The following is a 19,358-nucleotide window of genomic DNA, read 5'->3' on the forward strand; positions in this document are numbered from 1 at the left end:
CCTATTTTGTCAGGAGCACTGAAAGCGAAGCAGGTTATTTTTAAGGCTTGTGGTTGTATTTCCACTGCTGGGAAACCTCCATTTCCTGAGGTCAGGGGAGGACAGGCAGTAACCTGGGAAACCCCAGTGCAGATCCTGGCTCTCCGGGGTTTAAACCCAGAGCAAAGCTGGTGACTCCACTTGGGTTAGCTGGGGTTTGGATGGGGCGGGATCATCACCGCACCCCCAGGGAAGGGGTGAGGGTCCGGGCTGGCTCCTGCCTGCCCACGGAGCAGGCAAACCACAGCCCAAACACGCTTCAGAGTTTCCTGGCCAGGCCCTTTGGCTTCCCCACACTGCGAAGCACCAAAGCTGCCTGCTCACAGAGGCACAGCCCATCCTCAGCTTCCTCCTCTCCCCAGTCTGGGCCAGAACCGCTCTGACCCAGGAGGTTTTGGGGGTGACAGGAGCAGGGCTGGTTATGAAGCTTGCTGAGCTTTAGGGGAGATCCCGGACTGGTTTGGGTTGAAGGGACCTTAAAGCTCACCCAGCTCCAACCCCTGCCACGGGCAGGGACCCCTTCCACTGGAGCAGCTTGCTCCAAGCCCCTGTGTCCAACCTGGCCTTGAGCACTGCCAGGGATGGGGCAGCCACAGCTTCTCTGGGCACCCTGTGCCAGCGCCTCAGCACCCTCACAGGGAAGAGCTTCTGCCTAAGAGCTCAGCTCAGTCTCCCCTCGGGCAGGTTCAAGCCATTCCCCTTGGCCTGTCCCTACAGGCCCTTGTCCCAAGCCCCTCTCCAGGTTTCCTGCAGCCCCTTTAGGCACTGGAGCTGCTCTAAGGTCTCCCCTTCAGGAGCCTTCTCTTCTCCAGGCTGCCCCAGCCCAGCTCTCTCAGCCTGGCTCCAGAGCAGAGCTGCTCCAGCCCTCGCAGCATTTCCATGGCCTCCTCCCCACCTCCTCCTGCACCTCCAGCTTCTGGTGTCTCCCCAGGCTGGGCACACGGGGGTTTCTCACACTCCCATCCCTCCTCTGCCTTCCCCCCATTGCTGTGCCCAGCCTGGGAGTGCAGAGAAACGCAGGGTTGGGGTGGAATGGGGACATGAGGCATGGGAGCAGCAGGAAGGGTGGAGGAGGTGTCATCAAGACCCTCATATACCTACATGCAGGTTCTGAAGGCAGTGGGTCAGGCTAAAGCGAGGCCAAGGGAAAGCAGGGGGTGGCAGAAAGCAGGGCAGGAGGCAGAGGACACGCAGATAGAAAGGAGCGAGGAGGCTGCGGTGACTCACGGAGGTGCAATGGGAGGGATGTGACAAACCATCCCTGCCACCACCTCCTCACGCGTGGGAGAGGCACGGCAAAAGCAAGGACATCACCCAGCAGAGCAGCCAGAGGAGGGAGGAGGACTCCATAGCTGGTGTCCTTGGCCTCTGTGCCACCTGAGATAGAAGCACCTCAGGTTACCTGGGCTGTCACACAGGGGCTCACGGGTGGCAGAAGCCAGTGGGTGTCATTTCTGTTGTGTTCTGAGTTCAGAACTCACCCTTGCTTTCTGCAAGCCCCAGGGATTCCTAGGGCAGGGTTTGTTGGGAAGCCCAAACGCAAGGCAGAGCTTCCCCAGGCCACACAGCTGCGATGGAAAGAGAGAAGTGGATCCTAACCCCATGGCCATCTCCCATCTGCCTCCTCTTCTGGGTTAATAAGGAGGGCAGCATTGTGGGGGGGACTCTGTCACAGCTCCAGTGACATGAACCAGTTTCCAGGCACCTATTCAAATGCAAACAATAGGCCAAACAGGTTTCTTTGAGCAGCCACCCAGGGCAGATGGCTTTGAAACCCTTCCCACAAGCTTTAGCCAAGGAAACACAGGGGTTCAGCAAAGGAGGGAGTTTATTCCCAGCCCATCCAAGCCCTGCACAGGAGATGGGGATCCAGGTAAGCATCATGCCCACAGCCTCCAAATTCCTCCCCACCACAGGCTGCAGAACATTGTCCACAGTGTTCTTGGGGCCAGACACACAGCGAACCCATGGACCCCTCAGCTTAGGCAAGCAGCCCACCTCTGCTCTGGGGAGGCAGAACATGGTCCAGGGGCTCCTGCCTCCTTTTCCCCATCCCCAAAACCTCTTTGGCAGCTCCACCAGCCCCGGGAGCCACCCTGGATTCCGCTGGGAGCCGGGAAGAGCAATCACAGGCAATAAGGAGGCGTCTCTAAGAGGACCCCCATTCCTCCCACAGTGGGTGCAGGACCTGATGGGGGTGGCTGGATCCTCCTGGGAGCCAGACCTGCGGTGTGGGGCAGGGCTCAGCACCTCAATGCGAGCCTCCCTCCCTGCGTGCCTGGCCCGGGCAGGCCATGCCCACAGCCTGCAGAACAGGCTCAGCCTGGCAGCGAGCCCGGCAGGGCAGGATGGAGCCTGGGGAAAGGAGCAGGCTGCAGGCACTCACCCTCCCAGCGCTGTCCCCAGCACCCCGGCAGCCTCCCACTGAGCTTAACCTGCAGGGCCAGAGGAGCTCCTTGGGTGCTGGCAAGCAGAGGAAAGGATGGAGAGGTGAGGACCCGGGCATCAGGAAGCATCCATTCCCCCTGCAGCTGCTGCCTGCCATGGCTCTGCAGCTGGTTTAATGTAAAACAGATTGAGCCCCAGCTCCATTTCCACACCCAACAACTCCAGACAGACAGCCAGTGACGGAGGGACAACCACAGCCAGAGCCTGGGCTCTCCACCCCTCCTGCAAACCCAACACACCCAGAGATGCAGCTCCCCAAAGCAGAGGACCTACCTTCCCTGGGCTCAGAAGGACATTATCCATCCTGGCACAGAGAACTGGGACAGGGTCTGCCCTGAGCATCACCCCAGCTCCGGCTGGGGGGGAACCAGCCCTTTGCAGAGCACCAGGGCTGCAGCGTCCAGCAGCAGAGGAATGAGGAGAGCTGGCAAGGCCCAGCTGCAGCTAAAGGTGGCTCCCAGCCCATTCCCCTTGCACAGGCACTGCTGATCCCCCCGTAACCTCGCAGTGCTGGGAGCAGGAGGCGCATCCCCATCGCAGCCAAGGGAAGCGGCTGGTGCTGCGGCCCAGGCAGGGTCACGCTTCGGAAACACATGAGAAGTGCAGCAATTAGCGGGTCAGAGCTGCCAAGTCGGAGCTGTCTCGCTCTGCCCCGTGCCAGTGCCCTCCCTTCAGGCTGCCTGGGGTTGCTCCTCCATGCAGGCACAGCTCATCACCTCCCAGCGCGCTGGGGATGCATCCGGATGGGACCTTGGGCAGTGAAATCCCACCCCACGGCTCCATCCCCTGCACGTGCAGCCCTGGAGCTGATGTGCCCCTGCTCCCCGTTGGCAGCCAGCGTGCTTGCTGACGTGTGCCAGCAGCACACCGTGCCCGGCAGGCCTCATCCTGCCCGGCCATGGCCATCCCACCGGGAGCTGCACGCCTTTGCCGTGGGGAGGAGCCAGGTCAGGCCACTGCGCTGCTTTGGTGTCTGAGCCCCGGTTATTGAGCACCTTGGGGCTGGTGGTACCCAGCACATCCCCAGCTTCCCTATGGGACCCCGGGTGCTTCCGCACTCAGGAGGGGGTTTTCCTTCCATGGTGGGGACAGCCCCAAAGGGAATAAGCAAGACAAGAGCTCCTGGGAACCATGCATCAGCTGCTGCCATCTCCCCACCCACTGTCCTGCCTCGGCCTTGGCTTTCCCACGCAGGAGCAGCCTTGGGAAGCGGGAGGAGGAAGCGGACCTGCCCCATGTTCCCAGCGCTTCCTCTCAGCCCTGCGTGCCCCGGGGCTCTGTGCCTTGCGGGGCAGCAGGGACCGGGATGTGTCCTGGGTAAGGGCAGCAAGCAGAGCTCCTGGGGCTCAGGGAGCACTGTGTGCACCCCCATGCCCCTCCCCACCACCACCCTGCACCCTGGGGTGCCCACCCAGCAGCAGGAGCACTGGGGCAGCCACTGGGATGCTCAGAGCTGGGTCCATCCTCCAAACCTTGGTGCTTTCACAGATGTCACTGGGGGGGGGGGGGAGCAGGAGGATGCTCAAACCACCCACTTGGCCAAGGCAGACCCCAAAACCTGTGGGGCAGGAATGTTAATGGGAAGTGGGTTCTCCCAGCTGATGGGTTTGCCACACTGAGCCAGCATGGTCCAGACATGGGGGTACCCAAAGGGGTGGCTGGTGGGGCAGGGACACCTTTGTGAGTGCTGAAGGGCCACCTTTGGGGAAACTGAGGCACAGCCTTCAGAGGGGGTGCATGCATCCCACAGGGACCTTGTCGTGCCCCTGAACCCCTGCCAGGACACCGGAGTGAAGGACAAGCTGCTGGAGCAGCCGATGCTGTCATGGTGCTGGAGGATGGCAGCGGCAGGCTCAAACCCAGTGCCCATTGTGCTCCAGAGGGAGAGTGGGGGTAAGGAACGTGCCATCCTGCACAGAATCCAGCTTCCTCTGTGCTGGGCTGGTGCCAAGGATGCGGCCCAGGGTAGGATGGGGCTGGGGTTGGGATGCGATGGAGCAGGGCAAAGGCTGTGGGATGCAGGAGCAAACGCGTCCTGCCTGGACGGAGGTGTGCTCATCCCACGGCTGGGGCCAAGGCAGGCTCTGGGAGCAGGGAGCAGATCCCGCAGCATTCCCAGCGCTGCTGTTGTTTGAACAATACCCCGCTGGCCTGCATGCCGGGGCTAATTTTAACCCTGGAGCCAGGCCAAACCGGCCCGAACTTTCCTCACTGCGATGCATCCCAGCCATTTCCCTTCACAAACAAGGCCCCCGTGCCAGCCCCGCAGGCAGCGGCACACTGCCCAGGGTCCCATCCCGACAGACAAGGCAGGATTAGCCCTTCAGTGGGTGCTTTGGGCTGCTGGGAGCACCCCCCCCACTACCCACAGCACTTTGGGAGCTGGCTGGAATGTGGGATGCTGGCTCCCCGGGATGCTGGAGCAGCTCTGTCTTCCACAGCCATCTCTGGGAAGGAGGTGGGAGGGGTTTTTTCTACTGACAATTTTATTGAAAAGGCTTTGGGGCTGGGTTTTTTTTTCCCTTTTTGTTGTTTTTTCTCCCTTTTCCCAGACAACAAAGAGGTGCCCTCGGCCTCTGTGCTTCTATTTAAAAAGTGATTGGTAAAAATGCTGCAGAAACATTTGCGAAAAATGGAAAATATCGAAAACCTCTCGTGACAAAAAGAAACAAAACAAGAAATCATTCTCTTCCATATAAAGATCTTCTTCTTCTTCTGGTTTTCTTTCCATCAGAAAAGCTTGGAGTGTGCAAAATGTCGACCGCTTGGATTTCTTCTATCCCAGCGGGCTGGGATGCGCTCACCTCCCTGCTGCAGGAGGGAGGGCTGGGGAAAGCTAAACATCACCGGAGGTACCAGCACATCCATCTCTCTTGTGACACCCCCGCAGTCCCCACCACTCACGGCAGGGTGGGAGGTCCCCATGGAAAGAGGTGGCACATCCAGCCCGTGGGCGAGCCCTTCCCTGCCCACCCGGGAAGGGGGGGAAGAAAGCCCACAGGTATTTGGTCACTAGCGTGATGAGTTCCCACCGGGTCTCAGCCCGTCCCAACCGGAGGAGGTCTGCGAGGCCGTGGGGGAGCGAGCGGAGGCGTTAGAGGTTGTCGTACATGCGCAGCGCCTTCTCCAGCTGCTGGCTGACGCGCTGGTAGAAGATGATCTGCTGCTTCAGGTAGGACTGCATCATCCTCTTGAAGTCGGCCACGCGCCGCTCGTGGAAGTGGTTCATCTCGGCCTGCAGCGCGAAGCCCACCACGCGGCAGCGCTTGCGGATCCCGTCCGCCTCCTCCTGGTCCATGCGGCCCTCGTCGCTCATCCGCTGGCTCTCCTTCACCTTCGCGAAGGCGCCTGCGGGGCAGGGGACAGGCTGAGAGGATGATGGATCCCTGCGATCCCCCTGCCCCTGGCGTTCCCAGCCAGCACAGGAGTAAGGGAATCTGTGTGCTCCCAGGCTGCCATCTCCCCTTGCCCATCAATCCCCATCCCTCTCCTCAAGGAGTCTTTTCCCTCTGGATTCCCCAACTCCTTTTCTGCCCCATCCCCAGGCTGTCAGCTCACATTTAGCTCACATTTTGGGGAGTCTGGGCTACCAGAGGGCTGCGACTCAAGGCTTGGGGTACAAAGCTAACATGGGGCAGTGTTACCACAGCCAAGCCCCCTGGCCGAGCCTACCCCACAGATGCTGATGTACCTCCACGGATGGGGTTCAGGAGCAGCTTTGGGAGACCCCAGGCTGGGAGGTGGTGAACTGGGATGCAGGAAGGACATGCAGTACCGGCTGGAACTCGCTGGGAAAGCATCTCCCTCTCCCAGAGGCAGCTGATGCTCTGACACCACTTTTCCCCCCTCCTTCCATTTATTTTTACAGCTTGGTTTCGAAAGAATCCTGCCTGGCTCCGGCCCTGCATTCCTCCCCCTCATTAGCACAGAGGATTCAGGCAAACAGAGATCCTGTTTGCCTGAACACAGGGTCTGGCCCTCAGATCTTTCCCCTCTCCCTGCCCCTCGCTGGGTGCACCAGACTCAGGGTGACAGCGCTCCGGCCGTGCCAGCCCTGCTCCCAGCGGAGAAGAGGAGGAGGAAGAAGCGAAGGTTGGAGGCCAGATCCTGCCCACACAGCCTCGCTTCCGGATGGGATCCAGCCCCTCTTCACCGGGGCCATGTAAACAACGTGGGGAGGGACAGGCGAGGAGGGGACCTGCATCCTCCCCTTCCCCTTTGCCTCCCGCAGGGATGCGGAGCAATGCACGGACACGTGCGGATGCCCTGGCTTCACCCCAGGGAGAGCTCCCTGCCCCCACGATCCAGGAGGACTGCATGGACTTCGGCCCCGCTCCCCGCACCGACACACCCGCTGCTGGGTGCAAAGGGACACCCAGCCCTGCCTGCGGCCTCCCATGGGAAGGGCAAAGCAGACTCTGCTCACCCCGCTCCTCCTCCCTGACACCCCAAACACCCTGGGGACTGGTGAGGGGGCAAAGGAAACACAGGCAGCATCCAAGGTGCCTGCTCCTGGGCTCGGAGGGGCAGGGACCTACTCCTGAGTTTGACCCTGGTTGTCTCCAGCAGGTCCAGTGTGGCCAGGGGACTGCAGCAGGGCTGAAGGAAAGGACACTTCCACATCCCACCAGCCCCGTGCAGAACCCCCGGCCCAAGGCCATGTCCCAGCCCTGCAGCAGCAAACTCTGAGCCTCAGACAGAGAGGGAGGATGAGGAGGAACAAGTGGTGGTGGATGGGGATGCTCATGAGGTCAGGGCAGGTCACCCTGGCGCCAACAGCTCCTGCTCAGGGCCTGGGGGGAACAATGCCTGCGTTGACCCCTTCAGCAGCACCTGAGGAGCCCACAGCATCACTTGGGACAAAGCCTAATGCTGGACCCAACAGCCCCAGCAGCCTCTCCTAGGCTGGGGCAAGCAGGGAGCTGAGCAAGCAGGGACCATGCTGCCTCCTTGAGAGCCACAGGCCCTCACCCTCATTCCCACCCCTATCCTGATCCCCCATTCCCATCACTCCACAGCACAGGATTCCCTCATTGCATCCTGACCCCCACTCACATGGGGCCATCGTGCAGAAGAGGTCACCCCAAGGGGAGGAGCCACCCTTACCTTTCTGGAGGTGGATGATGTCTGGGAAGTTGGAGAGGAGCCCTTGGTACAAAGAGAGAGTGTCCAGCATGAGGAACAGGTCATTCTTGGGCTGCTCAGCGAACATCTCCCCCACGGTCTCATACGTCTTGCCCGTGTGGGAGATGGCATTGTTGAGGGCATCCAAGCTGTAAGGCGGGTCCATGTGGAAGGAGTGGCTGATAGCTTGGAAGGCATTGCCCAGCTTCTGGAATTCCTTCCGGAAGCCCCCCACGTGCTTGCGCACCAGCTCCGAGGCCACGTTGGTCAACTGCAGGACGCTGTCGTCCATCTTCTTGCTGAAGGCCTTGAAGGCATCCACGCGGTCCTCCACGTCCTGCAGGTCCTGGTGCTCCGTGGGGATCTGGATGGTGAGGAGGAAGCTGGCGCCCACCATCTCGTCCTTCTCCGCCCGGCGCTTGCCCAGCTTCCACTGCTTCTCGTCGCGGCAGCAGAGGAAGTGCTGGAAGCCCTCGTACTGGGAGAGGACGGGGTGGCTGGTCATATGGTCCATCCAGAGGATGAGCCGCCGCTTGCGCTTCTCGATGAAGTCCTCCTCGAAGCGCCCGGTGGCCTGCTTCTCGGGCAGGTGGGGCACCGAGATGACCGTGAACTTGTGCAGGAGGCGGTTGTAGAGCCAGTCAAAGTGCTTGTACCGCCGGTACACGGGCGAGTTGATGTTGCTGGGGGTCAGCTTGTAGGAGATGTAGCTCTTGATGCCCTTGAACTTGGTTTGCTTGGTGGGGTCCTCCACGGAGCAGATGAAGGGGTGAGGGTTGGCCCTCCACTGGGGTCCTTTGGAGCCCATCTCGATGCAGTACACCTCGGCGATCTTGGACATGAGGGGCACGTCCCCTAGGATGAAGGCTTCCACCCCCGAGCGGACGAAGCAGGAGAAGCGGTTCAGGTTCCTCCCCACCACGCTGCCCCTCTTGGAGGAGCTCATGCTGTCCTGCCGCTCCAGCGCCGGCTTGGGACGGTAACCGGTGTGCTGGTCGTGCCCATAAGCTGGGGGGTACTGCAGGCTGGGCGAGGGGTGCCCGTTGGTGCCCGGCGCGCTCCGGGGCTCCTCCACCACCGTGCACGCATCGTCCCAGTCATCCCAGTCATCATCATCATCATCCTCAAAACTGCCCTGGTAGGGGATGCTGGGGTTGGAGGGCGCTGTGTAGAAGGAGGAGTCGTGCCCGGGGGAGCCGGCCGGGCTGCTGGAGTAATCCGTGTAGTTGGAGCCGGACCGGGAGCGGAGGATTTCAACGTAGGAGGCTGGGAAGAGGCCGGTCTCCCCGCGGCTGTTCTGACCCTGTAACCACCCATCCAGGGAGTTCTCGCTGAAGATGACGAGCTCCTCGTTCTCCTGGATACTGATCTCCTCTTTGTTTTCGCTCTGGAAGTTGTAAAGAGCTCTGGCTTTCAACGCCATGGCCGGGCCCGGGGGCACACACAGCAGCCAAAACCCCCACACGCTGTGGGAATGGGAAAGGGCTCGGCCGGCTCCTCAGGGAAACAGGAAAAGCTGGAGAAACCCCCTTCGAGGTGTCGCCAATGTCCGTGTGTCCAAGTGACCCCCCGATCCCGGCGCCCCGGTTAAGAACACCATTCCCCGGTCAGGCGAGCAGCATTCCCGTCGCTCCCGCGGGATGTAACCCCCGGCAGGACCCGGAGCCGAGCTCGGCCATATCCTCGCAAGTTTTCGCTCGCTGGGACGCTGATCCCGCAGTTTCACTTTCCAAGAGGAAAAGACGTTGCTGCCAGCGAGGAAATCGATCCAAAGCGACTTTTCCCGGCGCTCCTGTGGGTAAAACAGCAGTCGGCGGGTGCCGGAAAGCGCCGGGAACCGACCCCAAACGCAGCCCAAGCTCCTGGCGATCCCGGCCCCGGGATTTTGCAATTCCCTTCCGGCCCGACGGCCGCGGGTGGTTGGTGCTGGGTTGTTGGTGTAGGGCTTTTCCCGCTGGAATCCGCCAGTCCCCCGCAGGACCGAGGGCACGGGCTCCCCGCAGGCCCGCGCCGGGGCCGGTACCGGGAGCTCCCGGCGGCTGCCAGCGCCGGCGGCGGAGCGGAGGGAGGAGGGCTCCCGTCCCGGCCGCGCCTCCCGCCCCTCCGCGGGCCCGGCGGGACGCCCTCACCGCATGGCCGGTTCAGGGCGCCGGGGGGGCACCGCCACTCGCTCCTACCGCTCGGGACTCCGGTGCCGCTCTCGGTACCGGCGTCCGGTGCCGGTGTGTGCGCCCGCTGCGCGCCGCCGCGGCTGCTGCCCGGGGCTGCCGGTGCCGGTGTCGGTGTTGGCGGTGCCGGTGCCGGCGGCGGGGCTGGCCGCCAGCCTCCCGTGACGCTGCCCGGTGCGCAGCGGGGGAGCCGCGGCAGGGCGCACGCTGCCCTCTGCAGGCAGCCGGCCCGGGGGGGCCACGGCTCCCGCTCGCACCGGGGCCCGGCTGGCGGCACTGCCCGCTCCCCTTTCCCAGCCGCGTTCCGCTGCCCGCCCCGGAGTCACGGAGCGGCGGCGGGGTGGGTGTGTATGTGTGTGTATGTGTGTATGTGTGTGTGCCGTTAACCGGGGGGAGCGGGGCACGGAGCCTCCCCGCCGCATGAGGGCGCTGCAGGCCCCGCCGGGCGGAAGCGCGTCAGGGCGGGCGTTGCCATGGAGGAGCTGAGCGCGGCGCTGGCGGCCGGCGTGTCCCTGGCAGCGCCCAACAGCCCCGCGGGCCCGCACCCGCGCCTGGCCGCCTACAAGCCCCGCGGAGGCCCGGGGCAGGAAGAGCGGCGGCAGCGGCTCCTGCGCCTGCAGCGGCAGTGAGTGCTGTCCGCTTCCCGTTCCCCTTCGCTTCGCGTCCCGCCGGGCCGCGGTGCCTCCCGCAGGGGACGACCCGCGCTGTTTGTTCCCCGTCAGGAGGCGGCTGGACTACGTGAACCATGCGAGGAGGCTGGCGGAGGATGACTGGGCAGGGATGGAGAGCGAGGGTGAGGAAGGGGAGGATGCGGAGGAAGAGGAGATGGATGTGGATGCTGGCAAGAGGCTGCCCAAGCGCTATGCCAACCAGGTGAGGAGCTGCTCAGGGCCTGGCTGCGCTGGGGCTGGGAAGGATGGGTCCTGCCTGTGTGGTGCTCGGAAAGGAGCTGCGCCTCAGCTCTGTCTCTGAGACGTGCCGTGTTTAAGTGGAGGATGGATGGAGATGGGCTGCCTGTGCGCTTAGGGAGATTCTAGCTGGAGTTTGTTATGTGTCACTTGGTTCAAGAGTTCTGCCTCTCCCCATGTCTGGGACACTGGGAAGGGAAACCTCGGTGGATGGGTTTTATCAGCCTGGGTGCCATACTGGTCCTAAAAGACTGACAGTGTCCCCGGTAACCATGGCGAGGCCATCCCTGAGGAGCTCACCTTGTCTGGGCTTGTTACTCCTCATGTTCAGGAGTCTCTAAGCCTTACCATGTATTTGAAAGTAAATCAAGTGCTGGAGGGAAGCTGGAGTGGGGACCAAGATAAGGAGTGCCCAAGCAAGGACACTGTTGTAGTGTGAAGCTTTTGTGAGCAGCTGGGAAGCAAAAGCAAAGCTTGGGGGGAGTCTGTCGTGCAGGTTGGTTAGAGGGAGGGAAGGAGTCAGCCTCCTACCACAGGGTGATGAGCAGCACAAGTTGCCTGCGGCATGCTCAGTGTAGCTGCTGAAGCCAAGTCAAAACCTTGTTCCTTTCTGCTTGAGCTAGGAGTTTTCCACAGCTTCAGGACAGTTGTTACTCACTGTTGTTTGCTCCTGGATTTCTCCACAGCTGATGCTGTCAGAGTGGCTGGTGGATGTCCCTGTGGATTTGGAGCAGGAGTGGGTTGTAGTCGTGTGTCCCGTTGGGAAAAGGGCGCTGGTTGTGGCATCCAGGGTAAGCAGCAGCCATGGTAATGCCGGTAAAGCACCTGTACCTGTTTCCCAGCCAGCATAAGACTGGCCTGTGTGTTTGGCTTGACTTAATCTTTCTCCTCTCTTGCTTCCTCACAGGGCTCGACAGCAGCTTACACCAAGAGCGGCTTCTGTGTGAACAGGTTCCCATCCCTGCTGCCAGGGGGGAACCGGCACAGTTCCATGGGAGAGAAAGGTAACGGTGTGAGGAGGCATTTGGGATAGAGAGAGTTCCCTGTCTCTCCCTGTGTGTGTGTGGCAGGCTCAGTGCTGCTGCTCCAGCTTCCCCGAGCTGTGCCTTTGTGTGCTCCTTACAGCTTGAGGGCTCTTCCTGTGCCTCTGGGGATAACTAAGCGTGGACAGTATCCAATACCCTTATGCTAGATAAGAACAGCTTCTAATTAGCTGCCTGCTTTACTGCTACTCTTAAACCTCAACATCCTCTCTGTCTTCCCAAAGAGAGCTGTGTGCACTGTGCTTTATTTAATACCTTTTGTAGCTTCTTGCTTGCCCTGAGGATGGTTTACTCTTTGATGCCATTTGCTTGGAGCACGCCTTTGCTTGCTGTGCCCCTGGCTGGTACCTCTGTAGCCTTGTTGGATTCCTCAACCTAAAGGCTTTTTGTGGTCACAGCATGTGTTAGCAGAAGGGGATCCCTCTGCACCTCACAGCCTTACATCAGGGTAGGCTTAATGCTATTTGCTCTGGCATTTGCCTGTTGGGTTGGGCAGTCCCTGGAGCATGTCTGGACCTCTCTGTGTTTGTGCACGCAGTGTACTGCATCTTGGACTGCATCTACAACGAAGCAAAGCAGACTTACTATATCCTCGATGTGATGTGCTGGAGAGGACACCCTGTTTATGACTGCCAGGTACTGAATCCCCCTCCTCTGCCCTGCCCTCCTTCTTGTTCCCTGTTCCACAAGCTGCTTTGCAGCCAGTGCTGAACATTGTCCACTACACCCTAGGATGAGTATTTTATCTAAGCACCACCATCATCTTTACTGATGTTGTGCTGGCTACTGGAATAGTGGGTGTCTCTTTCGTGGGTAATGGGGGACACAGCAGATTTGGGGTGCTGGCTGGTTCTGCAGTGAAGCTGAGTCTGTGCAGAGGGATGGAGATGCTCGGCAGGGTCTCATCGGTGATGTGTACTGGATAGTTATTATGTCTGCTTCCTTTCACAGACTGACTTCAGATTTTTCTGGCTTTCCTCAAAGATCCAAGAGGAGGAAGGGCTGGGAGAGAAAAGCAGGATTAATCCCGTAAGCTCTTTTGTACTCAGGGGTGGAGGAAGGGGGGGGGGGGGGGGTAAGCTCTCCTGTTCAGCAGGCTTCAGCGCTTTCTTTCAGAAGCGGAAGCTGCTTTTGTTTGCCCCTTATAGATCAGGCTTCAAAGTGTACTTCTGATGAAATGGGATGCCACGTTCAGGATGTAAATAGAACCACTGAGTATTGTAAATGAGCGTGGTTTTATGTTCCTCAGCCAAAGTGCTGAAGGAGATCAGAAAGCAGGGTATCAGCTAACTTCCACGCTGCTTTTAGCCTTCCCTTGAAATGCAATGGAAAACCAGTGTGGTTTCTACAGGGGCAGTGTTGGTCGGCAGCCTGGCTGCGATGGGATTTATTCTTGCATAGTCTTGTGAGCTCGCAAGGCAAGGGGAAAGGCTTGTAAAGCTTTAACCTTCCCTCCTGTTTAAGCTCACTGCTGAAGGTGTCGTTTAGATGCTAGATTGTCACCTGGAGTCCCACTGAGCAAGAATAAAGTCTTCCATTGAAGACTTAAACATGGACATCAGACCTAGAGCCCACAGCAGCTTGGAAAGGGATTTTTGAGGACAGACAGAAGAGATTTGGCAGCCTGGTTTATGGGACATGGTTTGCAGAGTGTGGGACCTGATGGCTCTGCAGCCCCTGTGCATGCTCAGCCACAGCGCAGCAGAGCAGCTCCTGGGGGCTGGGCAGATGGTGGGAAATGGGTATGGCTGCTCCTGTGCCAGCAGCGATGGTATCTGTATGTGGAGAACATCCTGTTCTGACTCCGATGGGAATATCCACAAGACAGCTACCTAATGAAGGGGGGTTGTTTCAGCTTTCATTTCCTGGGTGGAAAGAGTTGCTTGGCTGAGGCAGCAGCCTGGAGCAGACGTCTGTCTGCTTTGCATCCTGCCCAGAGGTCATCATTTTCTATTTCGGTTAGAAGAGCATCTCAGGGGCAGCTCTCCTGAGAAGTCCTTCCTGCAGTCTTAAAATGCTTGGATAAAAAAAGGTATGGGAGCATGTGGGAGCTGTGCCCTGAGGCTTTGCCATCCACATCTCATTAAATGCCAGAGAGGGAGTCGTGGAACCGGGATGGTAAAATACCTGAAATAAGTCATTCTGGGCACTGTAGATTTCATGCTCTATGGGCATTGTGGGTCTTCTTTTAAAGGTCACCTTCTGTTTTTGGGAATGAGGTTTGTGAAATTGCAGTCAGGTACAAGCTTTATCCATGACTGATGGAGAGATGGTGGGGGTTACTGCCAACAGCCATTCCACCCCATGCTCTCTGGTGGCAAGGGTGATTTCTGTAGGTGTTCAAGCACTCCCGGTCTGTCCAGTGGGCTATGCTTGGCACCAAAGCACAGCTTGGTCCTGTTGTTTTGCCTCTAGATCTGGGGTTTGCTGTTCTGAATCCCATCAAGAGGTCTGTCTGTCCCAATAACCCCGAGTAATCACAAAGACCGGTTGCTGAGGGAAGAGTAAGATATTGGAGATACCCATCATGTTTCCCTCCAACTTCATCAGCCAGTGGTTATACCTAGATCATGGAGTTAATGGCCACCAGTGGACCTGCCTTTCAGGAGCTGGTCTGATCCTTTTTCAAGCTTACTTATGCTGTTAGGCCCCTGATACCCTGTGACAGGAAAGCCAGAGTTTAATGATGTGGTCCCTGCTTGAGGTCTCCTCTCCAGTTACTTTCCTTCACTCTCTCCCTCTCACACTAGAGCAAATCCTTCTTCCCTGTCCACCTCCACGTTGGTGCTGGATTCAGTGACCTGTTCTGCTTTAGGCCTTGCACTTGTCTCTCTTTTAACCCTCTTTTACTCTTTCAGTTCAGATTTGTGGGCCTGCAGAACTTCTCCTGCTCCGCGGACAGCCTGTGTAAGGTGCTGGCTATGGACTTCCCCTTCGAGGTGAGAACATAGTGGGGGGCTGGACCTCAGCCTTGGAGTCAGCCCCACTGCCAGTGCTTGGAGAGGCATGTCCCGTTTGTTCAGGAGCTCTGAGCTGTGCTGCTGTTTCCCTCTGTAGGGGATGGATGCCTTTCATGCACGTGACTGATCTCTTGCCCTCTCACCAGGTACAGGCTGCATCCAACCAAACTAACTACGAGAGTTAAACCGTGTGCATTAGCACTCCCTCTCTTTGGGCAGCCTTAGTTTGCTGCTATTGACAACCTGGCAGAGCCTCTGGGGAAGGCAGGGTAGGTGCAGACATGCAGACTGCCTCCAGAAGCAGCACAGCTCACTTTCATGCAGCAGTGTGATGGACAGCCAACCTTTCCAGTGCCAAAGCTGCTCCTGCCTGCTGCCCTGGGTGGGCTGACGTGGGTACAGGCATGAGGACCTCTGCCATGTGCTCCCCTTATGCAGTGGTGTTTCTCCAGAGGTCTGCAGGGTGGGCAGAGTGCTGTTTTTCTCTGCCCTCAGCCACAGGCTCTGTGTTTGCTTAGTGTAGCTACTTCCATCTGTCTGTGTGTGAGGCACTCAGCTATCTTGTGTCTTGTGGGGAGGAAGGGGAAGGATGCTGGGAAGCTCCTGATGGTTTCAGATGGGTTTGGGTGTTAGCAATGGGCATGTGAAATGTTCTAGGGCTGGGGGCAGGTAACTGCAACAGACATGGCTGGGAGGGGTTCAGATGAGTCTGTCCTGCTTTTACTACCATAGGGTCTTGTGGATGGGATAGCACGAGCTCTGCTCTTTGCTTTATGGAGCTGGCAGCCTCCTGCCTTTGGCTCCTGCAGTTCTTGGCTCTCCTCAGCAGTCATCCTCCCCATAAGAGCAGCTGAACTGGGCACTGGGCACCTGCCTTTGCTGCTTCAGCTTTAGGAGTAGGTGCTGGTGTGCTGTTCTGCTGACCTGTGGGAGAAGGGCAGGACAGGCAAACCCATGTGCCACCCCTGTTTGTGAGCAGCGAGAGGGGCTCTCGTGAAAGCAGCTGCGTCTGCTTTAGACCATCCTGACTCACCTGGCACTGCAGCAGAACAGGATGGAGGCAGTGGCATTCCAGCAGCGTCAGTGACAAACATCTGGGAGCCAGAGGCTCCTCCTGTGGCTGCAGAGTGCCCGGTCCCAGCCCTAGGATCAGGAACAGCCTCTACAGAGGTTACTTGTCCCCTAAATCAAAGTCCACGTGAGGGCTGTTTCAGCCTTCTGCATGTCAAAGCCAGGATAGTCACTAGAGAGGGGTGGAAAGTCCCATCCCGGGTTTCCTACAGCTGACTTGCCCAATGCCAAATGCTTTGAGTGCCTCTGCAGGAACAGCCATTCCTGTATTTACTGCAGAAAGCTTCATTCCTTCCTGAGGCATCTGCTCCTGGGAGGAAAGGCTGGGGAGAATTGCCCCACTGTGGTCAGAGCAGAGAACTTGCAGCCTGTGAAGGAGAGCATTGCGAAAGGCATGGGGAAGGAGGTGGAGCTGAGCAGTCTCCCTTGTGATTCAGCTGTGATTTGCCTCCCAGGTTCTCTCAGGCCAAAACATACGACCTTGATAAGTGCAATGTGGCCTAATTTGGCTCAAATCAGATGGTAACACCCAAAAACCCCATGATGCCCCTTCCAGGAATGAAGAGAGCCCTGGATCCCTTAATGAAACATGGGTCCATTCATGATGGCCCACAAGAGGGAGCCCAAGAAATCCCTGTAAATAGCTTCCACCCCCAGCACACAACGCAGTAGACTTTGTAGGGGACAGAACGCAGCCTTGCTATAGATAGTACAGCATAACAGAGGTCTTATGCCTGGCCCCAGCATTTGGGATCCTCGCAAGGCTCTAGTGCATGTGGTGGTGACAGAGGGGGTCAGTGCTTTCAGACCCGGGTCTTCAGAGTTAAGCTGTAACCTCCCGTAAGGAGCAGAGCTGGTGTGTTCAGCAGAAGTATCTTCCACTGAATCCAATGGACTTTGGCTCAGGTGCCCGGCACCGGGTTTGCAGTGGGTTTTGGAGTGGATCTGAGGAGTAAAAGAAGGCAGGGGGGAGTCCTGTGGAGCACCTAAACTCTGCAGAGCACCATCTGCAGCAGCCTTGAAGGGTGCAACCCTGCCAGGGCAGCTCCAAGAGGCAAACGTGAGGAGTCTGAGGTTCAGCCCTTCCTCTGCTGGGGCTGGTGTCAGTGCAGCCAACCCATCCAACGAACTGGAAGGCATAGGGAGGAACTGAAGAGAAGTCCGGGAGAGGAAGAACATCCCAATTCCACCATTCTGAGCTGCTTGGGATTCTTCCGCTTGGGGGAGATCTTTGGAGCTGTCGGAAAGGCAAAAGCCTTTCCAGGCTCTGAACTTTAAACCAAAGCATTCCTGTGGGTGCTGGAGAATCCCCGTTGCTCATCAAGTGCCTGCCCCCACAGGAATGGGCTGGATGTGCAGGCATGGTGCCACAGACTGGGGCTCTTCCCAAGGTTTCCCAGGAGGCAGGGGGAGGGAAACGCTTTGTGTTTTAGGTGGATATTCCAGGAGTTACTGCTTGGGGAAGGGCTTGGGAGCGATTCAGCCCAAGGTGGGCTCTTGTTCACATCTCTCCTGCCCACTCAACCACTCTTAGTCATGGCCAAATGGCCTCTTAAGAGCTAAGAGGAGCAGCACCTCCAGCCTTAGTCAGCCTGATCCAGCCTCACCCAGCACACCCCTGGGAAGCACAGGAAGAGGGGGAATGTGGATCCCTGAGCATAGTGGGGCAGTGGGGGAAGCTCAGCCGGCTGCAGAGTGAGGAAACAGCAGCACAAGAGTTAGGGCCTAAACCTTCAGAAGTCCTGAGTGCCCTTAACTGTCATTGATTGCCAGAGAAGTTCCCTCTTGGGAAGCATTAGGAATTCATTGTGCCTAAGGCAGCTGGAGGAGGCAGCAGTTACGCTCCTCAGCGTCACCAGCTCTGACTAATTACTCTCCAAATGTATTATTCAAAATACCCTTAATCCAGTAAAGTGGCCTCTCTCTGCATTGCCTTATTCAGAAACCCCATGGCTTTCCTGCAGGATGGGCTCCCAGCAGCCAGAGGAAAGCGCTGGTTGTGCTGCAGTCTGCAGGCCTGGAGGATGTCAAGCCATGAAATCCTCTGATCCCGCAGGTTTCTCCTTTCCCTTCCTCTTTATTGCACTGCTTGAGGAAAAACGATCCAGCTGGGAGGTTTGGCCTGCGAATGGAGCGTGGGGCCGTCGTCTGGCGCCCTGGCATCCACCTGCAGAGCCTCCAGCTCTGTTCATTCACTCCCTGTCTCTTTATACAGGTTGACGGGCTTCTCTTCTATCACAAGCAAACCCACTACACCCCCGGCAGCACCCCGCTGGTGGGCTGGCTCCGGCCCTACATGGTACCCGAAATCCTGGGGCTGGCCGTGCCCGCCACCGTGCTCACTGCCAAACCAGCCTACGCTGCGCGGCAGCTCCAGCAGATCATTGAGAGCAAGAAGAGCAAAGAGCTGGCAGCAGCAAAGGGGGACCCGAGCAGCTCGGCGGCCACAAACGGCCACTACGAGCTGGAACATTTGTCCACCCCTCAGCCAGGAAACGCTCCCGAGGGCTGGGATGGAGCAGGGAGCCACATGGAGAACTGAATTAGGCTGCTGGGACAGAGCGGTTGGGTAGGAGAAAGGAAAAGGTTCCCTGCTTCTCACTGTCCCTCACGCTCCCTGAGAAGGGGGCAAAGGTAATGAAGATAGGATGTGTTTAAAGGGCATGAAGGCAGAACGTCTGCTGCAAGTGCCTCTCTGGGTTATGATGATGTTGGGTTTTTGTTAGCTTTCTTTTTTTGCCAGGGCTTTTGTGAAGCCTCAACGGGACTGCCCGGCTCTTTGCTAAGGCAGTCGTGCGGTGGGAAATGAAACGATCCCGCTTCAGCTCCTCACCCTGCTGCTGTTAAAGCCCCTGGCAAAGCTCCAGCATAGGAACAGTGCTCAGACCTCCGAGGTGCAGCTGCTGCTTGTAGCAGCTCCACCTCCCCAGCCCCGGAAATCAGCCTTTGATCCAGCTCTTTCCCCAGCCCTTCTCAATGCAAGTGTTGTGGTCAGTCCCCTTCTGGGAACCCAAAGTTTACAACAGGCTGCTGTAAATCCGAAGGCTGAGCTTTCCACACCCCACCTCACAGAGAAAACCCCAATTCCCTCGTATCCCCTGCCTCCAGGCACGGCTTTGTGCACACGAGCATGGCAGGAGCCTGTCCTCGAGGCTTTCCTCAGTAGGGGGAGGAAGGAATGGTTTTGCTCTGAAAAACGCCAGCATTGATCGTGCCAAATAAAAGGTTTCTCAGAAAGACAAATTCTTGAGCGTCTTCCTGCTACCTAAGGGTGGCTGCGTGCTGCGCCTCCAAATAGGGCTGAGAAACTGCTCACAGCACTCCCTGGAGCAGAGGAAACGCTCCTGTGGGTTCCAGTCTCCGCTGTCCCTCTTGGCTCAGGCCAAGCCCGCTTTGCGAGCACCAGCTGCTGCCTCTCCCTGGTTTTAGCAGGGAGGAAACGATCCTCCTCCGTATCCACAGGTTTGTTTTCCAGAGGGAGCTGCAAACCCTCTTGCCATGGGGTGAAACACCAAGCTAAACACAGCCCTTTCATCCATGCAACTGCCCCGGAGGAGGGCCAGCATCCAGGCAGAGATAGGGCGCGCAGGGCTGGCT

At 58.5% G+C, this 19,358-nt stretch overlaps 2 protein-coding genes across 2 annotated transcripts; one reads left to right on the forward strand and one right to left on the reverse strand.

The window, feature by feature from the left end:
• Positions 1–4,951: 4,951 nt before the first annotated feature.
• SNX33 (sorting nexin 33) lies at positions 4,952–9,680 on the reverse strand. Its single transcript, XM_061347706.1, has 2 exons — positions 7,594–9,680; positions 4,952–5,835 (listed from the first exon to the last, which is right to left on the reverse strand). The coding sequence occupies exons 1-2, from the start codon at positions 9,032–9,034 to the stop codon at positions 5,582–5,584; spliced, it is 1,695 nt and encodes a 564-aa protein (XP_061203690.1). The 5' UTR covers positions 9,035–9,680; the 3' UTR covers positions 4,952–5,581.
• A 512-nt stretch (positions 9,681–10,192) lies between these two features.
• SNUPN (snurportin 1) lies at positions 10,193–18,571 on the forward strand. Its single transcript, XM_061347707.1, has 8 exons — positions 10,193–10,404; positions 10,502–10,652; positions 11,374–11,478; positions 11,595–11,691; positions 12,269–12,366; positions 12,682–12,759; positions 14,589–14,669; positions 17,977–18,571. Exons 1-8 carry the CDS (start codon positions 10,253–10,255, stop codon positions 18,301–18,303), a joined length of 1,089 nt encoding a protein of 362 aa, XP_061203691.1. The 5' UTR covers positions 10,193–10,252; the 3' UTR covers positions 18,304–18,571.
• Positions 18,572–19,358: the final 787 nt, after the last annotated feature.

This window comes from Neopsephotus bourkii, unplaced genomic scaffold, assembly GCF_033783945.1.
Source record: "Neopsephotus bourkii isolate Nb327-2 ecotype Australia unplaced genomic scaffold, CSIRO-AGI_Nbou_v1 NB_318, whole genome shotgun sequence".
In the NCBI taxonomy this organism is placed as follows: domain Eukaryota; kingdom Metazoa; phylum Chordata; class Aves; order Psittaciformes; family Psittacidae; genus Neopsephotus; species Neopsephotus bourkii.

What these genes read in the sequence shown, in the direction of transcription:
- SNX33 (XM_061347706.1), bottom strand. Translation starts at nt 9,034, where the DNA reads ATGGCGTTGAAAGCCAGAGCTCTTTACAACTTCCAGAGCGAAAACAAA. An exon ending in CATCATCCACCTCCAGAAAG is followed by an intron (nt 5,836 to 7,593) that starts GTAAGGGTGGCT and finishes CCTGCCCCGCAG; the next exon opens with GCGCCTTCGCGAAGGTGAAG.
- SNUPN (XM_061347707.1), top strand. Translation starts at nt 10,253, where the DNA reads ATGGAGGAGCTGAGCGCGGCGCTGGCGGCCGGCGTGTCCCTGGCAGCG. An exon ending in CAGTTCCATGGGAGAGAAAG is followed by an intron (nt 11,692 to 12,268) that starts GTAACGGTGTGA and finishes TTGTGCACGCAG; the next exon opens with TGTACTGCATCTTGGACTGC. An exon ending in CTATGGACTTCCCCTTCGAG is followed by an intron (nt 14,670 to 17,976) that starts GTGAGAACATAG and finishes CTCTTTATACAG; the next exon opens with GTTGACGGGCTTCTCTTCTA.